Source organism: Colletotrichum abscissum (genome assembly GCF_030869225.1).
Source record: "Colletotrichum abscissum strain IMI 504890 chromosome Unknown Scaffold_2.1, whole genome shotgun sequence".
Lineage (NCBI taxonomy): Eukaryota > Fungi > Ascomycota > Sordariomycetes > Glomerellales > Glomerellaceae > Colletotrichum > Colletotrichum abscissum.
The window spans coordinates 1,075,580-1,091,044 of NW_026850098.1; the positions used below are offsets into that span (position 1 = coordinate 1,075,580).

Genomic DNA, 15,465 nt, shown 5'->3' on the forward strand with positions numbered 1-15,465 from the left:
ATCATACTGTAACTTAGAATACCAGCAATGTTACTTGTTCCATAGTGACAACCTCAATCATATTTCTTCGCAAGGGAATATGAAGTACCAGTGTGAAGGACAAACGCTTAGATAACTACACAATCTTGAAAATCTCGCGCCCTGATTTTTCGAAACAATCTTTGAGACGCCCCAGATTCGATACGCCCAGTTCCCGCGTATGTTTCCCTTTGATATATTCCCGATATCTTGTCAACCAATCTTGAATGCTGGGTTCTGGAGTTGAATGTTCGTTCGGGATGGCCGGCACTTGTGAGAATCCTTGTTCTACAAATCGGACGTAACCAAGACGTTCATACTCAATGTGTCCATCTGCGGTCGCGGCTCGTTTTGATCGGATCACCAGACAGGCCATATCAGGATGGTTGCCTGTGTTGGCACCGAAATCCGTTATGCGAATAATGCGAACGGGAATCGACCACCCGGAATTTGCGCCAATGATCGGAGCGTCCAAATGCAAGCCCCTAGTATGGCTGTCGCCTTGGCTGATCCATAAGTTCCCGACAACGAGCCAGACAGGACTGACACCATATTCAACGAGTACTCCCGGCCATTTCACTAGTGTTCCGGAGATTGCAAAAGTTGAAAGTAGAAGGTGGGCAGAGTCAAGCTCTCCGGTTGGATCGACAATACCAGCTGGAACGCAAACTGCTTCCAGAATATCTGCAACAGGAGAGTAATCTTCGCTCCCTATCTTCCCCAACGAGAACCAGCTGCCCTTGCCAGAGTTTCTGCAATCTGAGTCAGAGTCGAAGCGAATAAAGTCGTCGTTGTGGTACTCAAGAGATGCCCACGACCATGTCGGGGCCCTCCATACAATAGGACGCTTTTCAGGTTTATAGACGAGCCACAAAAGATCTAGATGCAACGAGTCCATCCATAGCCCCGCTCGATAGAGTTTCTCGTACTCGGGATTCCACACTTTTGCAATGCCGGCCAAAGCCGGGAAGATGTCCTTTGAAAACGTCAAGTTCAGAGCACAGTAAGACTGTACTGTTTGTCGCCACGTTTTGACGCTTTTGGTCCACTTGGGCGAATGGAGTAGTGCCGGGGTAAACTTGCTGTAGTCCAGATTTTCGTCTTGGCCATTTCCTGGTGCTGAGGGTGGCAGTCCTTCTGCAATCCAATTGTACTGCCCACTCAACTCGGCCAAACTACCTGAGAATTGGATCTTCTCAGGCAAAGAGGTGGAGGTTGAGATCTCACCGCACTCGCATGTCCTCGCTGAGCGACATTCCCAATTCAATTCGGAACCGGCAAAGTGTACAACTCTACCTGAGAGCAGACGTTCCTGAAACACCCACGCCCGTTTTGTGATAGGGAAGTAGGACCAGAAGCTATCAATGTGTAGCAATTCCGAATACGCGTGTAGTTTGAGATCTGAATCATCCACATCATTCATGAGTGACAGCTGGTGCGATTGATGTTTAGGATCCAAGGAAGAGGTGTAAAGCCCGCGGCTGGAGTCGACTGCTTTGGAAGCTGCGAGCGTTACGTAGGCATTCTGATAAATGTCGGGCATTTTGGCGGCCTCTCTCTGCCAGTCGAGAGGATCATCCTGAATGATGCAAAGGGAATCGATCCAGATATACTTGAGGCCAAGTCGGTGGGTAAAGTCGATTGCGTCTCTGAAAGTGGGAGGCAGATCTGACCACTGGATTTCATTGGTGAATTGAGAGAGATTCTTCTTCAGTGTTCGCAACAATGGACGCTTGCCCCAAGGGTGGCTCAGGCAGGCGTATTTGCCAGTAGCACCATTCATCTTGAGCAAACGTACTTCAGACGCCTTTCTGCCAATGCTAATAAGCCTAGTTGGCAGCTTGACCTTACCATCCTTACTACATAGCGGATGGTCTGTTGCACAGTAAAGGAGCCATTCCTTCACTATCTTTAGGGTCGATTCTGAGGCAGTATCCCGGGAGATAGACTTATACTTGGACAGATGCCAGTTGCCGAATCCCAAGGTCGGGAATGGGCGTAAACGTTCAGTCAAGTCGGTATCTGTCTCAACTTCATTAGCCACTCAGCTATCCGGGTATTGAGTTCCAATTGGGATCTGGCAACTTAATTTTGCGATAACGACTCGGTTTACCTACGTTCGGATACACAAAACCTAAGTGGATTTCCCCCATCATCACGGATAGCCTCTAGAACACGCGGGAATGACACCCATCCAAGTGATCTGCCAGCAGAAAGGTAGTCGCCATACAGCTTTGAGACTGCTTCGTCGAGAAGTGCACAGAACGGACACCCATCCTTCACTTCCAATTCCCGCAGGCCTGCATCATCGAGGCTTCTCTTACACCTTTGCAGGACTTCGCGGTCACTCTTCACCCGATCACACCACTGAAGAAGCGCACTCAGAAGGACAGGCTTAGACTCAGACTCGAACTCCATGATATTCTGATGATATTGGAATTTAGTGCGAAATTAGTCGCACGCTCGGTTTCTTCTTTGACGGGAGCTCGAGATTGTGTTCTTGATGTTGGAGCTAGTCACAAGTGAGGCAATAAATATTCAAAATTGAGGGGAGAATCACGTGCAGACTTGGCTTCTACGGCCGCCTCCTCACAGCGGGACGGTCTCTAAGTGACACGACCTCTCCACGAAAGGTTTTGTGTGGCCCAACATGCGACCAGACTAATGGGCTCAATCATTGCCTTCTATCACTTTGTGCCCTTCTCTTCCCCTTCTCTAAGCCTCGACCCTGCGCTCTCTCGGCGCTTCTCTCGTACTCAAGTGAGTAGGGGCTAGTCCTGAAGTTGTATCGCTCAGAGTCATGTCGGACAGCCTTCGCTTTACCTTTCCGGCGTGATTCGAGCTTCTAGTGCTGTTGAGTTGCTTCGAATCTGGGCTCTTGTAATAGGTCCATCATCGCCGTATTAGTGTAGAAGAAGTCTTCCAATTGAGCGGCATTCGTCATCCACATCATTGGGTTACCGGGCCTCAAGCTCTCGTCCATGGCATCGATTCCGACGCCCGCGATTCCAGACGTTGGGACCACGTCTGGCGCAGTGCTTGTCATCTGGGCAAACGCGGTGGGTTGCTGCTGCTGCGGATGCTGACCCCCTTCGGCCCCTTTTGGTGGGAATCCCAAAGCTGCTAAGTAAGCATCCATCTCGGCGCTGGCCTGCGTCTGTCGCGACTGAGGCGTTGACGCGCGGAATTCAACGAAACGAAGCGCGACGCTGTAGAGGACTTGGAAGAGGCGGCACATCTTGGCCGCTGCGTCGGACATCTTTGATGTCTCTTGCAAGAACACCACGAAAGAATGCAGTCGTGCCAGGTCTTCCTTGTCTTGGGTCTCAATTACCTGACAGAAGAGAACGATGAAGGGGATGAATGGTGCGAAAAGCACAGTCCTGGATGTAGAAAAGTTCGTGTTAGAAAGCGGTACATCATATGAGTGTTAGTTTGTCTGACCAGTGAATATAGGTTGCAAAGTAAACATCGTGGGACTTGCGCATGATGGCAACGCATTCTTGGTGCTTTTCCAGTGCTGCTCGTGCAGCCTTGATGCATTCAGGACTGAACGTCGTTGGCGATCCTTCAACTCTTGGGGCAGCCCGGTAAACTAGAGTAAGAAGTGAGAGCCGCAGAACGTAATCTGAAGACAGGTAGAACTCTGCAAAGTGCTCCTCTACTCCGTCTTTGGCAAATGCCTGATAATTGGCCTTCATTCCGTAAGTCAAGGTATCCAGGATTCAAAAATTACCTCGGACTTACAGTGGTTTCCTGCGTCTTCTGATCGATGTCGTGGAGAAGGGAGACTAGTTCATGCACCCGCGTCTGGCGAACGTGATACGGTTGGATCATCGAGTCGGGGCTGTAAAGCAGCTCATAGATTTGACCCTGACACTTCGCTGTGCGAATCCATAATACTAAATATGGTAGTATCGGACTTGCAACCGGCTCTTTCAATGATGGTAGAGGCATGGTGATGTGCCAGTCCGGAATTGTCGATGCTCTGCCCAGGCGAAGCGAAAGACTCTTGTCGATGTAATAGACGTTCCAGAAGAGGAACTGATGCCAGTGCATCCCATGAACAGTGGGCTTACCATCGTCCTTTGTGTTCTTAAGAGACTCTGCTCGATGATATCCAAGCGTTTGACATAGTTCTGATGCTTTGGAAGACAGTGTCCAAGCGAGCGTAGGTTTTGAGATTTCAACAGCATGGAAAGTCTTCAAAGGAGTTAGCCCCAATCAATCGCTCGATGACGTCGAAGACGAGACTTACTCCGAAAAGAAGCGCGACAATTACATCAGAAGATGCCGGCAGATGGAGTGGAAGATTTGCTAAACACGTTTCCAGATTCACGCGGCAAATCCTGCAAATAGTCAGTTCTGTGTCGACTTTCAGACGAAGTTTTCATCGGTTGTACTTACTTGGCGTATTCGAAGTACTCTTTCTGTTCATCAACTGATACTTGCGCGGCGTAGTCCGTGAACAGCGAATAGAGGCCTCCGTTCACAGTGATGTAATCATATTCCGAGTAGTTGTCTGAAAAGTAGACATTAAGGCAAAGATCCGGGAATCGACGGGAAGGCAGAAAATCGTATATCCAGGCCATGCCCGTGAGGCGTTGACCTAAGACAACATCGTCTGGTTAGCAGGAGAAACCGAGCGTTCACAAGTCTTTTCTACAGTGCTTACTCTTTGCGATTCTAATAGTGTGCACAGCTTTTTCTATAGGCGGTAACTCAATTCCTTGGGCACGAACCCGCGTAAATGGCTTCGCGTGAGGATATGTCATCTCCCCCGCGGCGGCCGGTTGCTTCAACGCATTGACGATTTGTGATAATGCATCTAGAGTCTCGCCAAGATCTAGACTTGAGTCCTGCAGTGACTCTGTGCTCACGACCTTTTGCAAAAATTCGGTAGCAAACACAGAATGCGCCGCAAGAGAAGAGTCGCCCTCAACAATGCCGCCTTCGCCTTCGTCTGATTGTAGGGTGTGGCTTGCGGTAGTGGCAGGTGTTGAAGTAGATGAGACGCGTTGAGCTGAGCATGGTGGGCCTTCGACTTGAGGCGTGGCGGCTGTAGCCATTGCGAAATTGAGTAGCTCGGCTCGACTTGTATTACTATTAGAAGATGGATTGACTTTCATGTCCTGCAGGAGGCGGATGACCGTCTCGAGCCGACGGTCAATCTGATCAATTTTGCGCTCACTAAGTCGAACATGTTAGTTAAGACTGCACGGCAAGCTATTTGAAGCTTTAGCCTAGTGTAAGGATAGCACATCGTGATGGGCTGCTAAAAGGCGAATACTGTGTTCGATGCTATGCATGCTTACTATTGTGGGGTGATGAGAATTCTGGTCCGTTTTTCCTTGGGCTTGTTGTCGGCATGTGTACACTCGATCTTGGCGTGCGTGCAATATGAACAAGGCGATTCTCTATTGCAGCGGATCTATATCTAGGTCAGTGTTTGCTTCGTTTAAACCCCCATTGCGCCAAGATTAGATAGTTGCGAAGCTTCGCCGTCGCTAACTCTGGGCGGCAGGGACAAGTAAATGGTGTAAATGGCTCTCAACAAGCAAACCAACTCACCTTACGAGCACGGCAAGCGTCACACTAATTATTCCAGTCAGTTCAATATAAATCTTCAAAGGCCATATGCGTCACTTACAGCCCTGCGAATAGCAATCTGAGGATTCGCTGAAGACGGCTCAGGCGCTTCTTCTGGCGCATCGTCAGGCCCATCCTCATGTCCGCTGGCGTCCAGCTGGCTGTCGTCCATATCTCTCCCTCCGCTAAGCGATAGGCCTGTGGCAAGGGTCCTTTGGGGGCTACTACTCGTCGATCTCGTAGGCGAGTCCTCGGTGTGCAAGCGGACGACGCGGGAGCCGATGAGTGTACAACAAAGATTGTGAGAACTTGAATTTGTTGTCGGCAGAGGCGAGGTCGGGTCCCGAAATATGAGAAAGCTGCTGACAATGCGCCTTCACCCAACTAGGAAGCATTTGCACATGTTTCGTTTTTTATCGTTATTTCTTTTCTCGCGCGCCGTTTCGGGGGCCGCGCGACCCGTCCAAGTCCGCGGGCTGTCGGCTGGATACAATACCCCAATGTGGTAAGTAATGGGTCCAAAGTCTATTTATACGCTGTCAATAGCCACTCTGAAGCTTTCGTCCGAGCAAACTAGTTCAGAATCTTCAGTTCTTTAGTCAGAGCTCCGCTACATAGGCTTTCGCTGCCTGGCGCGCTGTATTTCGCGGTCGATCGGGAGTAGGCGGCCATACCCTTACTGAGAAAATCCAGAATTGGACCTCGTGAGAAGGCATCACGGTCAACGGTTGAAGCATGATACTCAGCGCATGTTAATCCATTCGTGGGGCAGTTGACTCGTTGAATCGTTGAGTAGACGAGCAAAGAAAAATTGCCATGGTACCGTAAAAAGGTTTCTTGCCTCGGGGGAAACGCATTGATTGATCGTCGACCGATTGATGTTGAGCCTGCATTCGATGATTTTTTTTTGAAGCATTTAATCTTTTGAAGTAGTGGGGTTTTTCTAAAGAAATGAGCGGTGGATCTATCATACACTTATGTCGATCTCCCGACGACTCTAGTAGTCTTTATAAGTCGGCAGCGACTTGAACCCGTATTCTTCGACCGGGACATTGTTCGCCGGTGGTCCAGCGAATCTCGCGACGAAGGAAAACAGCCCTGACCAGTAGAGAACAAACATGATCGTGTTCAACAGCCAAACTCCCCAGACCGTCTCGGGATGGAGCGAGTGAGGCATGCCGGGTGCCAGCTTTTGCGCGCGAGCAACAGTAGGACGCATTTTCTCTTCATAGTCGCCAAAGGCAGTCTCGAGATTATTCGGATGTTGTAGAATCGCGCCCGCCAGATTGTACGCGCCGCTCATTGCCAAAGTTGTTCCCATACCAGATAGAGGAGAAGCGCAATACCCAGCATCACCCAGGAGAACAACCCTTCCTTTGCTCCATTTGTCCATCTTGATCTGACAAACAGTATCGTAATAGAAGTCATCCGTGGCGATCATCTCCTTGATGACGCGATCAGTTTCCCAGCCAAGTCCCTCAAAGTACTCTCGAAGGATGGCTTTTTGAGCATCCGTACTTCCGCCTTTTCGCTCAGCAACAGCCCGTAGCCGTTCATCTTTCTCATTCACAACGGCCATGAAGACCGTTGTTCTATCTTCCACACCAGATGGACGGATCATGATGCCACGTCGACCAGGAGCATGAAACCAGCGACGCCATGCCGAGTCAGTCGGACCACGAGGCATACTGAAGAAGCCCCCATACATCTCGAGCCTTCTTCTTCTGTCTTCCTCGCCAGCCTCACCCCAAGTCAGAATGCGTGTTCGACTTTGCACACCATCTGCTCCAACTACCAGGTCAAAGGTCCGTCTTTCGCCGCTCTTGGCAAAGTGGACGTGTACCTTGTCTCCATCCTGCTCTAGGTCATCAAGAGAATCGCCAAAGATGTACTCGATCCCGGCGCCGCCATCAGCCTGAATTTCGTCATTGACTTTCCGGCTCTGTTCGAGTAGCAACTGTGCCAACCGTCCTCTCAAGATCTCGATATCACTTGTTGGTGTTTGCGTCTTTCCGCTCTTATCCGCTCCAAAAGCTGCCCATACTCGATTCTCCTTGTCGACCAACTGCACTCCTTCTTCGCCAGTGGTAGCTGCCCGGATAGCTGGTTCGAGTCCAAGCTTGCGGATGATGGTCACCCCAGCGCCTCGAACGTCGATGTTCTGGCCTTGAGGGCGAAAGACAGGCGCTCTCTCCAAGATGGTGATGCGCGGCTTCTCAGACGCAGGCGCCGGCGACATCAGCAAGAATGTGGCTAGTGTTGGCCCGGCAATACTGCAGCCTACGATCAAGATGTTTATAGGTGCCATAATAAGATGATTGCTGAGAAACCGAATACTACTCCTATAATGACTGATACCAAGACTGGGGTTGCCAAGGCCTTTAAAAAGATAATGGTTGATGGCGTCTAAGATCTGTCTAAGGAACAGACGCAAAGACGTTGTGAATCTACGACGTCATTTGGCTGCTATCGAGATCCTGCCGGCATTCTTGTTCCGTGGGCTGACACTGAGCTTATTCCAGGCATTGCCTTTGTGCGGTGGCTGGCCTAAGCACTAGCTGAATGTGGAAGGGCTCGTGGGAGATTAACAACTCCAGAAACCTCGATATTCATTGATACCCTTGAATTTAGTTAATTCGCTTTTGGCATCAACTTCCTTGATGCGCTCTCGGCCTGAAACGTCTTGGTATCTTCTGTCGGCCTTCTAACTATTTGTATAGAAATAAGAAATAGAGACCCACGTAACTAGATGTGAGCTATCGCATATTAATGCATATGAATGCTATTAATCGACCCTGATCATAGTCTTCCCAATAAATGCTTGAGCAAGTATGGCTTCAGAAGCTAGCTTAGTATCATGCCACTCGAACATTTCCGCAATAATTGGTTTGATCTTGTGTGTCTTAACAAAGGCACTGAGAACCTAGAGCATAACCAGGCTGCCGTATATCAAGCCTACTAAGATAGAATGTCAGATACAGAAGCTGGGTGTTGGAAATTATCTTACTTATCTTAGCACCGAACATAAGTTCCGGAATTAGATCGTGTTTCTTAGAGGCAGACATGAAGCCAATAGCTGATACCAGGCTATCCTGTCATAGTGCACGTAACGACTCTATAATGATCGAAGCACCGATAAAGTCAAGGACTTGGTCAGCACCACGACCACCGGTCAAGTCGAGAACCTCTCGACTTTAGTTGAGATTGTTCTTGTAATTGATGGCATGCTTAGTACTAACTTTCCGAAGAAGTTCGAGTTTCTCCTCTGAGGTTGAGAAGGCGATGACATCAGCACCAGCAGCGACGGCGATCTAATGATCGTAAGACTAAGTCAAAAGTATGTTACTATGTTGTATAGCACAACTTACCTGTATCCCAGCAACACTCACACCACCAGTACCCTGAATCACCACAGTGTCTCTCATTTTCAGTTGTTGAGGGCCTCCGAAAAACGCCTTTCAAGCGTATACATACGGACCGCTGAGAGCTGCAGCTTCCTCAAAGGACAGGTGAGAAGGCAGAGGAGCCAGTGCATCATCATCAAAGACAGCATATTACTGCAAAACTCTGTCAATGTTCTTTCCACCCAGACCAACTTTGAAATCAAAGGCAGCTTGAGTTTGGTCAGGTTTCCAAGACGAGTTGGTAGCGTTGATGACCTTGCCGCCCACTTTACATATCGATGTTGGCAAATTGACTTCGACGACAAATTGTTCAAATGTTGCTTTGTAGGTTTGACACACCTAGCACGATCAGGTGTCAAATTAGGATACCGCGACTTTGAGTCAATGTTACTTCGAACCTGTTTCATTCAATGATCTGGAGAGACTCAGAGGAAGTTTCACTGATTCGCATGTTGTTGCGGAATTTCAAGCTGCTTCGACAGACGAACGTGAAGCCGCAGGTAACACATATCAGATGCGCATGAACTTTGTTATGGCTAGCTCTATTTCAGTACCGGGATGTTGCTACTTTCTCTTTCAAATCTTGGGAAGATGTCCGATGATGATGTGGTCTTCGCCTCAACGAACATTCAGATACGGCAACAATAGCTAGATAGTAGGCTACGACTTTCAATACAAGCAAAAGACTTAGGTCAGTCCTCTGATGTTCTTCTAGTACTATTTCTTCCGATCCAGCAACATGCAACCTTGGGAAATGATAGTCTCGTAGCTAAGAACAGCAATGCGCTTACTATGATAAACATATCTCGATTCCTGTGGAACCGGTGACGTCTGCGCCTCCGCCCCTTTAACTTAATGGGCACGAATAAAATTCATACAACTACATATCGCATACGCACACTATTTGAGCATCTACTTAATGCTGTTGCATCTACTTAATGCTGTTAAAAACTGTTAATCAGTGTATTCTGTGACCTCGAGATGATCCTGTGCGATCAGGCTGCAGCTGAACGAAACAAAAGTAATTCGTTGGGATCTGTAGGTTCTTGATCTATGACCTGCATTTCGCCTACGGACATAAGTCCATCTTGGGCGATTGCCGCTGCGGCTGACCTCGTGTCGCAGCGCCTTGACCAGGAATATTGCTTCTCAACTACAATCCCCTGCGCGCCTGCACCACACATGCAGACAGATAAGTCGCTCAGAGGAATTTTCTGAGGGCATGCAAGGCAGAGTCCCATTTTGTTCTTTCCCTCTTGTCGAGTTTACTTGGACAAACCTGGGTCCGTTGTAGTCGACACTTGCATCGTCAAGGACTAAGGTACTTATTGATGAATTCTGGCAACGATTCATCGGGATGCTTTTACTCGAACGCTTACCTTTTACGTGTCGTGCCATTACTTTTGTTACTTACGTTCTACTGGACTCAAAAGTGATCCCCTTGCCTTGTTCCAACGCCGGTCATCGTCAATATGCAGCCACCGATACGCTCACTCGACTAATTCGGTTGGAAGCTGAGCAGGTGAACAGCTCCTTGATTGGTCCATGCTGTAGGCGACCGACCTCCATGTCTTCGATCTGACCACCCCATTGACCAATGTGGATAAGTAACTGGAATGGCTGCGACGCAGGCGCGAGCCTCGTTTTGGCCCCCATCTTCGTTGAGCCCTTTAAACCACAGTGCTCGCCTTGGCCAGGAAGCGGGGAGTCATCGAAAAATTGGCTGCTTGGCTACCATAAACCACCTTCATCCCAAGAAAACCTTGTCTTTTGTCTCGATCCGTTCTACAACTTGTCTTTCACTACCTTGAAGAGCTACCATGGGAGATCATGGCAGCTCTCCAACATGCCTATCAGCAGAGCCTCATGGCCCAGCTGAAGGGAGCCACGGAACCATTCGAGACCACGCTGCTCACTATTTTGGTTGCATCGAGATCGCTGATCGAGTCAACTATCTGAGCCGAGAGAAAAACTCGGATCTCTGGGATCACGAGATTCAAATCGAGGCTGAGAGGCTGCAGCAACGAAAGCCTACCATCAGTGAGGACGAACGGCTAAAGACTGCGAAAGAAAAGGTTGAAGCTAGAATCAAGAGTCTCGCTGTGAGCATTGAAGCGCAATACAAGCGAACGGACATCCTTCGGAAAGCACTCTCGGAGGTGAGATGTCCCCAATGCAAAGATGAACCTCCAAACAAGGACGTAGAGGACCCGGCGAATCAACACCCTCAGTGCGACCTGGTTCATCTTGTATCTCACAGTCACGAGGAATGGAAGAATTCGGACAGTTACAAGAAGGGTATCAAGATCATCCAAGACTGGAAACGACACAAAACATCATCGGCACAGAGTAGCGATGTTGAGGACGAGCATGTCACAAATAGTCCGAGTTTATTAAGCAATGGCCAGCTCAGATTGGCACCTGAGAGGGAAGAGGCTCGCAAGATCATCCGGGACGGTCATACCGATGTCGATTATGCCTTTGAAGAAGATGAAGACACACCCTCGTACGAGCTGGAACGAGATATGAACGGGTACCTCATCCAGTGGAAGATTTTGAAACCTGGAGAGTCACTCAAAAAGCTCGACTCGCACACGCCAATCAACATCTCCCCAACGTCGGTCAATTTCACCCCTCCCTCACAGCTCCCATCTCTTCCTCCTTCTCCTCGGCGAGCTCCTCGACCTCGGGCAGCTAGAGCGCCGAGTGAAGCTACAGTTCAATTCGAAGCTACAGACCACAAGCCAAAGGAACGTCCGACCGGGCCCAGTCGCTTGCGCTCTGGGACACTGCAATCCGCCTCCTATCTCGAGCCTTACACAGAACAGGAGAGATATCTGGAGCCGTTGACCGAGAACCTCACCGATTACCGTTTCAAAGGGAAGTTTCCTGATCAGAGACTGACGTTGCAAAACCTTCTCGACCCAGCACCGGAAAGGCCAGAGCCTCAGGACGTAATCCTATCTCGAGATCGACCAAACAAGGATGGAAGAGTGCGGTACTTCCATATACCGCATAACAACATGCAGGTGAGAGAAATCATCGCGTTCAAACGAAAGTTCCATTCTAATGTGATTTGATAGTGGCTTGAGGTATTTCGCGATCTAAGCTCCCCATTTAGCTCACTGGGCTCATCCCGTTGCAGGAAGCCATCGCACGTTACTTCAACGAGGAGTGTCCACTGTCCGACGGAATTTACCGAAACCCGTTGAAAACGCACAGCCGTATGATCTTACGTCCTGAATATTGGAGAGGTCAACAGCATGGTGGCAGGCGCACATTGGTACATGCTAGACATATGCGTGCTATTTGCGAGCGTATCTCGTCGAGTAAGCCACTTGATTTCGCGATCTAAGATTGTCTCATCTCTTTAAAAAGGTTTAAGACTTATACTGATGGTTTGAAATAGGGATCTGGGAGGTGGAAGACAACCCTGATAACCTTGTGCTATTTGTGAGTTGCGTGCTTGCGAAGTCGAGAAATGTTCAATGCAGCATCTGTTTTCTGAAGTTCCGAACTAATCGACGTCACATTCTGATAGATGCCCTACTTACACTGGGAGGAAGATCGTAAGCGTGACAAGATGGCTAAAATAATTGACAAGGAGTCAGACAGAAATCGAGAAGAACATGAGACGCAGCGCAATAAAGCCCGGGAACAGAGAGTGAGGGAACGTACTTACAAGCCAACCACTACCAACGACAAGCAAGTACGAAACTTGCTCGAGCCCGATCTTTGCCGTATCAGGCACCACGATAAAGTTTCTCCAATACATAAGAGAAGCATCCTCAAAGCTTGGGAGAAGAATGCACGCGGAAAACCCAACGTCAAGCACGAAATGGTCGACGTTGCTAGTGGATTAGCAACGGGCGGGCTTGTTGAACATGAATACGGCAGTGATGGCCACAACCTATGGTCTGTTCCCAAGCTGAAGTGCTCCGACCATGGGAGGTTGCAGATTGAGAACAAGCTAGGTCAATTTCTTTTGGACTCCGCTAGACTGTATGAGGCAATGTCCATGTATAGAGATCAATGCCTGGTTGAGAAGTACCTTCACCACGATCCACCTCTACATCCTCGGCGCACCCTCGACCAGTCTTACTACTGGACTCTGAAGACAACAAAAGCGAGAGACAGAGACCAAGTTGTTTATCGCGGTACAACCATGGATGAGAGGAACATCCATAGATTTCGAGAACGCCGTGAAGATCCTGCACAGTCTTGTAAAGACAAGAAATCGTTTTGGCGCTCCGATGCTCCCTCAACCGCCGAGCAGAGCACTAACTGTGATGTTCCGGACTCATCTGAAAGCAACTTTGGCCGTTACAAATGGGATGGTCACTGGACGAAGACCGACGAGGACGGCTGCGATCACTGCAAGGACGAGATACGCAAGGTGTCCAGGATCGTCATGGTCGACCAGCTGTGGATGTGGATCTTGGACAAGCGAACGATCATCACCAGTTTCCCGAAAAGATATGGCGCAAACAAGTCAGATCCCTCGGGGGTACACAAGTCGATACGCACCCGTATCAAGCACGCTCGCAAGAACCAGATTCGATCTGTCTTTGATGTGGCACTCATCATTCTCGATGAGTGCTCGAACACGTTCTTCGACAGAACCAAAACACCAGTGAGTACTGCAATGACCTCTTGTACTTCTTGCAGAGTCCGCTAAAAATTGCTTAGGATCGACACCCGCAGGTCATGGACATATTCGCAGAGTCCATCGGCACTCTGGTAGGCTTACTTACTGGCTGCAACCACGTCAACTAACTAGTCCATAGCAAAACAAACAAACAGTCTCTTTCCAGCATTTATGGCACTGGACTGAGCAAGCCTCCAAGGTTTACCACTCCAAGTCAGCCTTTGAGGACACATCCCATCTCCACGTTCCGCTTCTCAACATCAACCCTGAGGGCAAGCTGCAGCGAGAAATAAAAGACATTATCGATGAACTAGACATCATGATACATGTCAATGGGAAACAAAGGGAAGTCATCAAGCGGTTCGTGAAGCACGTTGAAAATATCTACGACCCGAGTGGTAAATGGCGGGACGAGACACTCAGCCCGGATGGCAATCGGGACTACTTTCGTTCCCGGTCAATGTCGCGAAGCGGCGAAGACATCACGTCTACGGAAGAGGCTAGGAAACAAGAGGAACGCAAGAAGGATGAGTTTACTTGGTTCCGCAAACAAGCATACGATCTCATATCAGATGTGGACGACCGAATGAACGAGCTCGAAAGCCTGCGCAAAAGCGCTGAGACTACATCGCAAGGCGTGGGTTCTTCTTTCAATATCTAGGTTTACACACACGCTAACCGAGAATATCCAGATCAAAGACCTTCTTGACCTGAAACAGCAGCAGGCTAGCATTCTACAGGCATGGCAGTCAGTCAGGCAAGCAGACGAAAGCGTTCGCCAAGGAAGATCCGTCATGATCTTTACGATTGTTACCATCATATTTGTACGTTAAGCTTCTTGCTTTCCGTTCATTGCCCTCTAATTTCTCCATTTCCCCTTTCTGCATTGAGATTTTGGAAGCTAACATTGATGCGAAGCTACCGCTATCGTTCATGTCGAGTGTGTTCGGCATGAACAATAGAGACATTGGCGACACCAACATGTCTTTTGGAGACCAGGCGAGTTGGATGTGTAAGCAATCGAAATCCCAGCCATTGCTGTCAACTTCTCGCAGTGCACTGACAAACATCTCTAGTCCCAATGTCCGCAAGCGTTATTTTTATCTCCATTGTCTTCGCCTTTTGGACTTACCCGCGCACAATTTTCTGGTCTGCATACAAGCTGTCAGAAACATGGATTCTTGTCACTTTCGGCTTCTATGCACTCTATCTCAAGATTGGAGAGTGGAAGAAAGACTGGACAACGAGCGATAAGATGCTGAAAAGACTTGAAAAGAAGGTGGAGGGCATGAGGAGCCAAGTCAAAGATCAACGTCGCGCCGAGCGCGAGAGGGCAGATGCCGAAGTATTGAAAAAAGCGGAGGAGACGGACGGCGGTCCAACAAAGTCTGAGTATTGCTTGCCGGAAAAGGCAGGTGATGTTTGAGCCTTCTCTGTATTGCTATAGAAAGCCTAGAATCACTTAATTTCCAATAATATTCACTTGCTTTTCGTGACGTTTACCGAGCGAGGTATCCGGGGGCTCCAGAGATGACTTGCGATTACACGACCTCGACATGCTATAATGCATTTCCGTGTCAAGTCGCATGTGACGAAGCATTAGCAATAGTGTCACATTTTATAAGCCAATTTCATCTTGGGGACCGGGCTCTTGCGTACGAAAGCAAACTTGAAAACACCACGCATTGGAACAGCACGATATGTTGCGACGAAATCTGCAATGACGATCGATAATTTGCTGCTCTTCCCAAATTTGTATCACACAGAAATTTGAGGTCTTCGATGGCGTCTCGATTTTGGCCCCGA

The 15,465-nt window shown here is 48.9% G+C and overlaps 6 protein-coding genes across 6 annotated transcripts; 2 read left to right on the top strand and 4 right to left on the bottom strand.

The window, feature by feature from the left end:
- Positions 1–115: 115 nt before the first annotated feature.
- CABS01_01051 (uncharacterized protein) lies at positions 116–1,801 on the bottom strand (the record flags this gene model as incomplete). Its single annotated transcript, XM_060534431.1, has 1 exon — positions 116–1,801. One exon carries the CDS (start codon positions 1,799–1,801, stop codon positions 116–118), a length of 1,686 nt encoding a protein of 561 aa, XP_060401509.1.
- Positions 1,802–2,863: 1,062 nt separating this feature from the next.
- On the bottom strand, positions 2,864–5,779 carry CABS01_01052 (fungal specific transcription factor; the record flags this gene model as incomplete). The annotated part of the gene is made up of 9 exons (XM_060534432.1): positions 2,864–3,401; positions 3,463–3,713; positions 3,766–4,221; positions 4,277–4,367; positions 4,426–4,627; positions 4,694–5,208; positions 5,334–5,449; positions 5,590–5,613; positions 5,669–5,779. The coding sequence occupies 9 exons, from the start codon at positions 5,777–5,779 to the stop codon at positions 2,864–2,866; spliced, it is 2,304 nt and encodes a 767-aa protein (XP_060401510.1).
- Positions 5,780–6,604: 825 nt separating this feature from the next.
- On the bottom strand, positions 6,605–7,915 carry CABS01_01053 (oxidoreductase; the record flags this gene model as incomplete). The annotated part of the gene is made up of 1 exon (XM_060534433.1): positions 6,605–7,915. The coding sequence occupies one exon, from the start codon at positions 7,913–7,915 to the stop codon at positions 6,605–6,607; it is 1,311 nt and encodes a 436-aa protein (XP_060401511.1).
- An 886-nt stretch (positions 7,916–8,801) lies between these two features.
- CABS01_01054 (oxidoreductase) lies at positions 8,802–9,032 on the bottom strand (the record flags this gene model as incomplete). Its single annotated transcript, XM_060534434.1, has 2 exons — positions 8,802–8,918; positions 8,976–9,032. 2 exons carry the CDS (start codon positions 9,030–9,032, stop codon positions 8,802–8,804), a joined length of 174 nt encoding a protein of 57 aa, XP_060401512.1.
- Positions 9,033–10,368: 1,336 nt separating this feature from the next.
- On the top strand, positions 10,369–10,593 carry CABS01_01055 (uncharacterized protein; the record flags this gene model as incomplete). The annotated part of the gene is made up of 1 exon (XM_060534435.1): positions 10,369–10,593. The coding sequence occupies one exon, from the start codon at positions 10,369–10,371 to the stop codon at positions 10,591–10,593; it is 225 nt and encodes a 74-aa protein (XP_060401513.1).
- Positions 10,594–10,831: 238 nt separating this feature from the next.
- On the top strand, positions 10,832–15,085 carry CABS01_01056 (uncharacterized protein; the record flags this gene model as incomplete). The annotated part of the gene is made up of 9 exons (XM_060534436.1): positions 10,832–12,082; positions 12,133–12,340; positions 12,421–12,464; positions 12,553–13,644; positions 13,701–13,751; positions 13,799–14,296; positions 14,352–14,483; positions 14,578–14,671; positions 14,736–15,085. 9 exons carry the CDS (start codon positions 10,832–10,834, stop codon positions 15,083–15,085), a joined length of 3,720 nt encoding a protein of 1,239 aa, XP_060401514.1.
- Between the last annotated feature and the right edge of the window lie 380 nt (positions 15,086–15,465).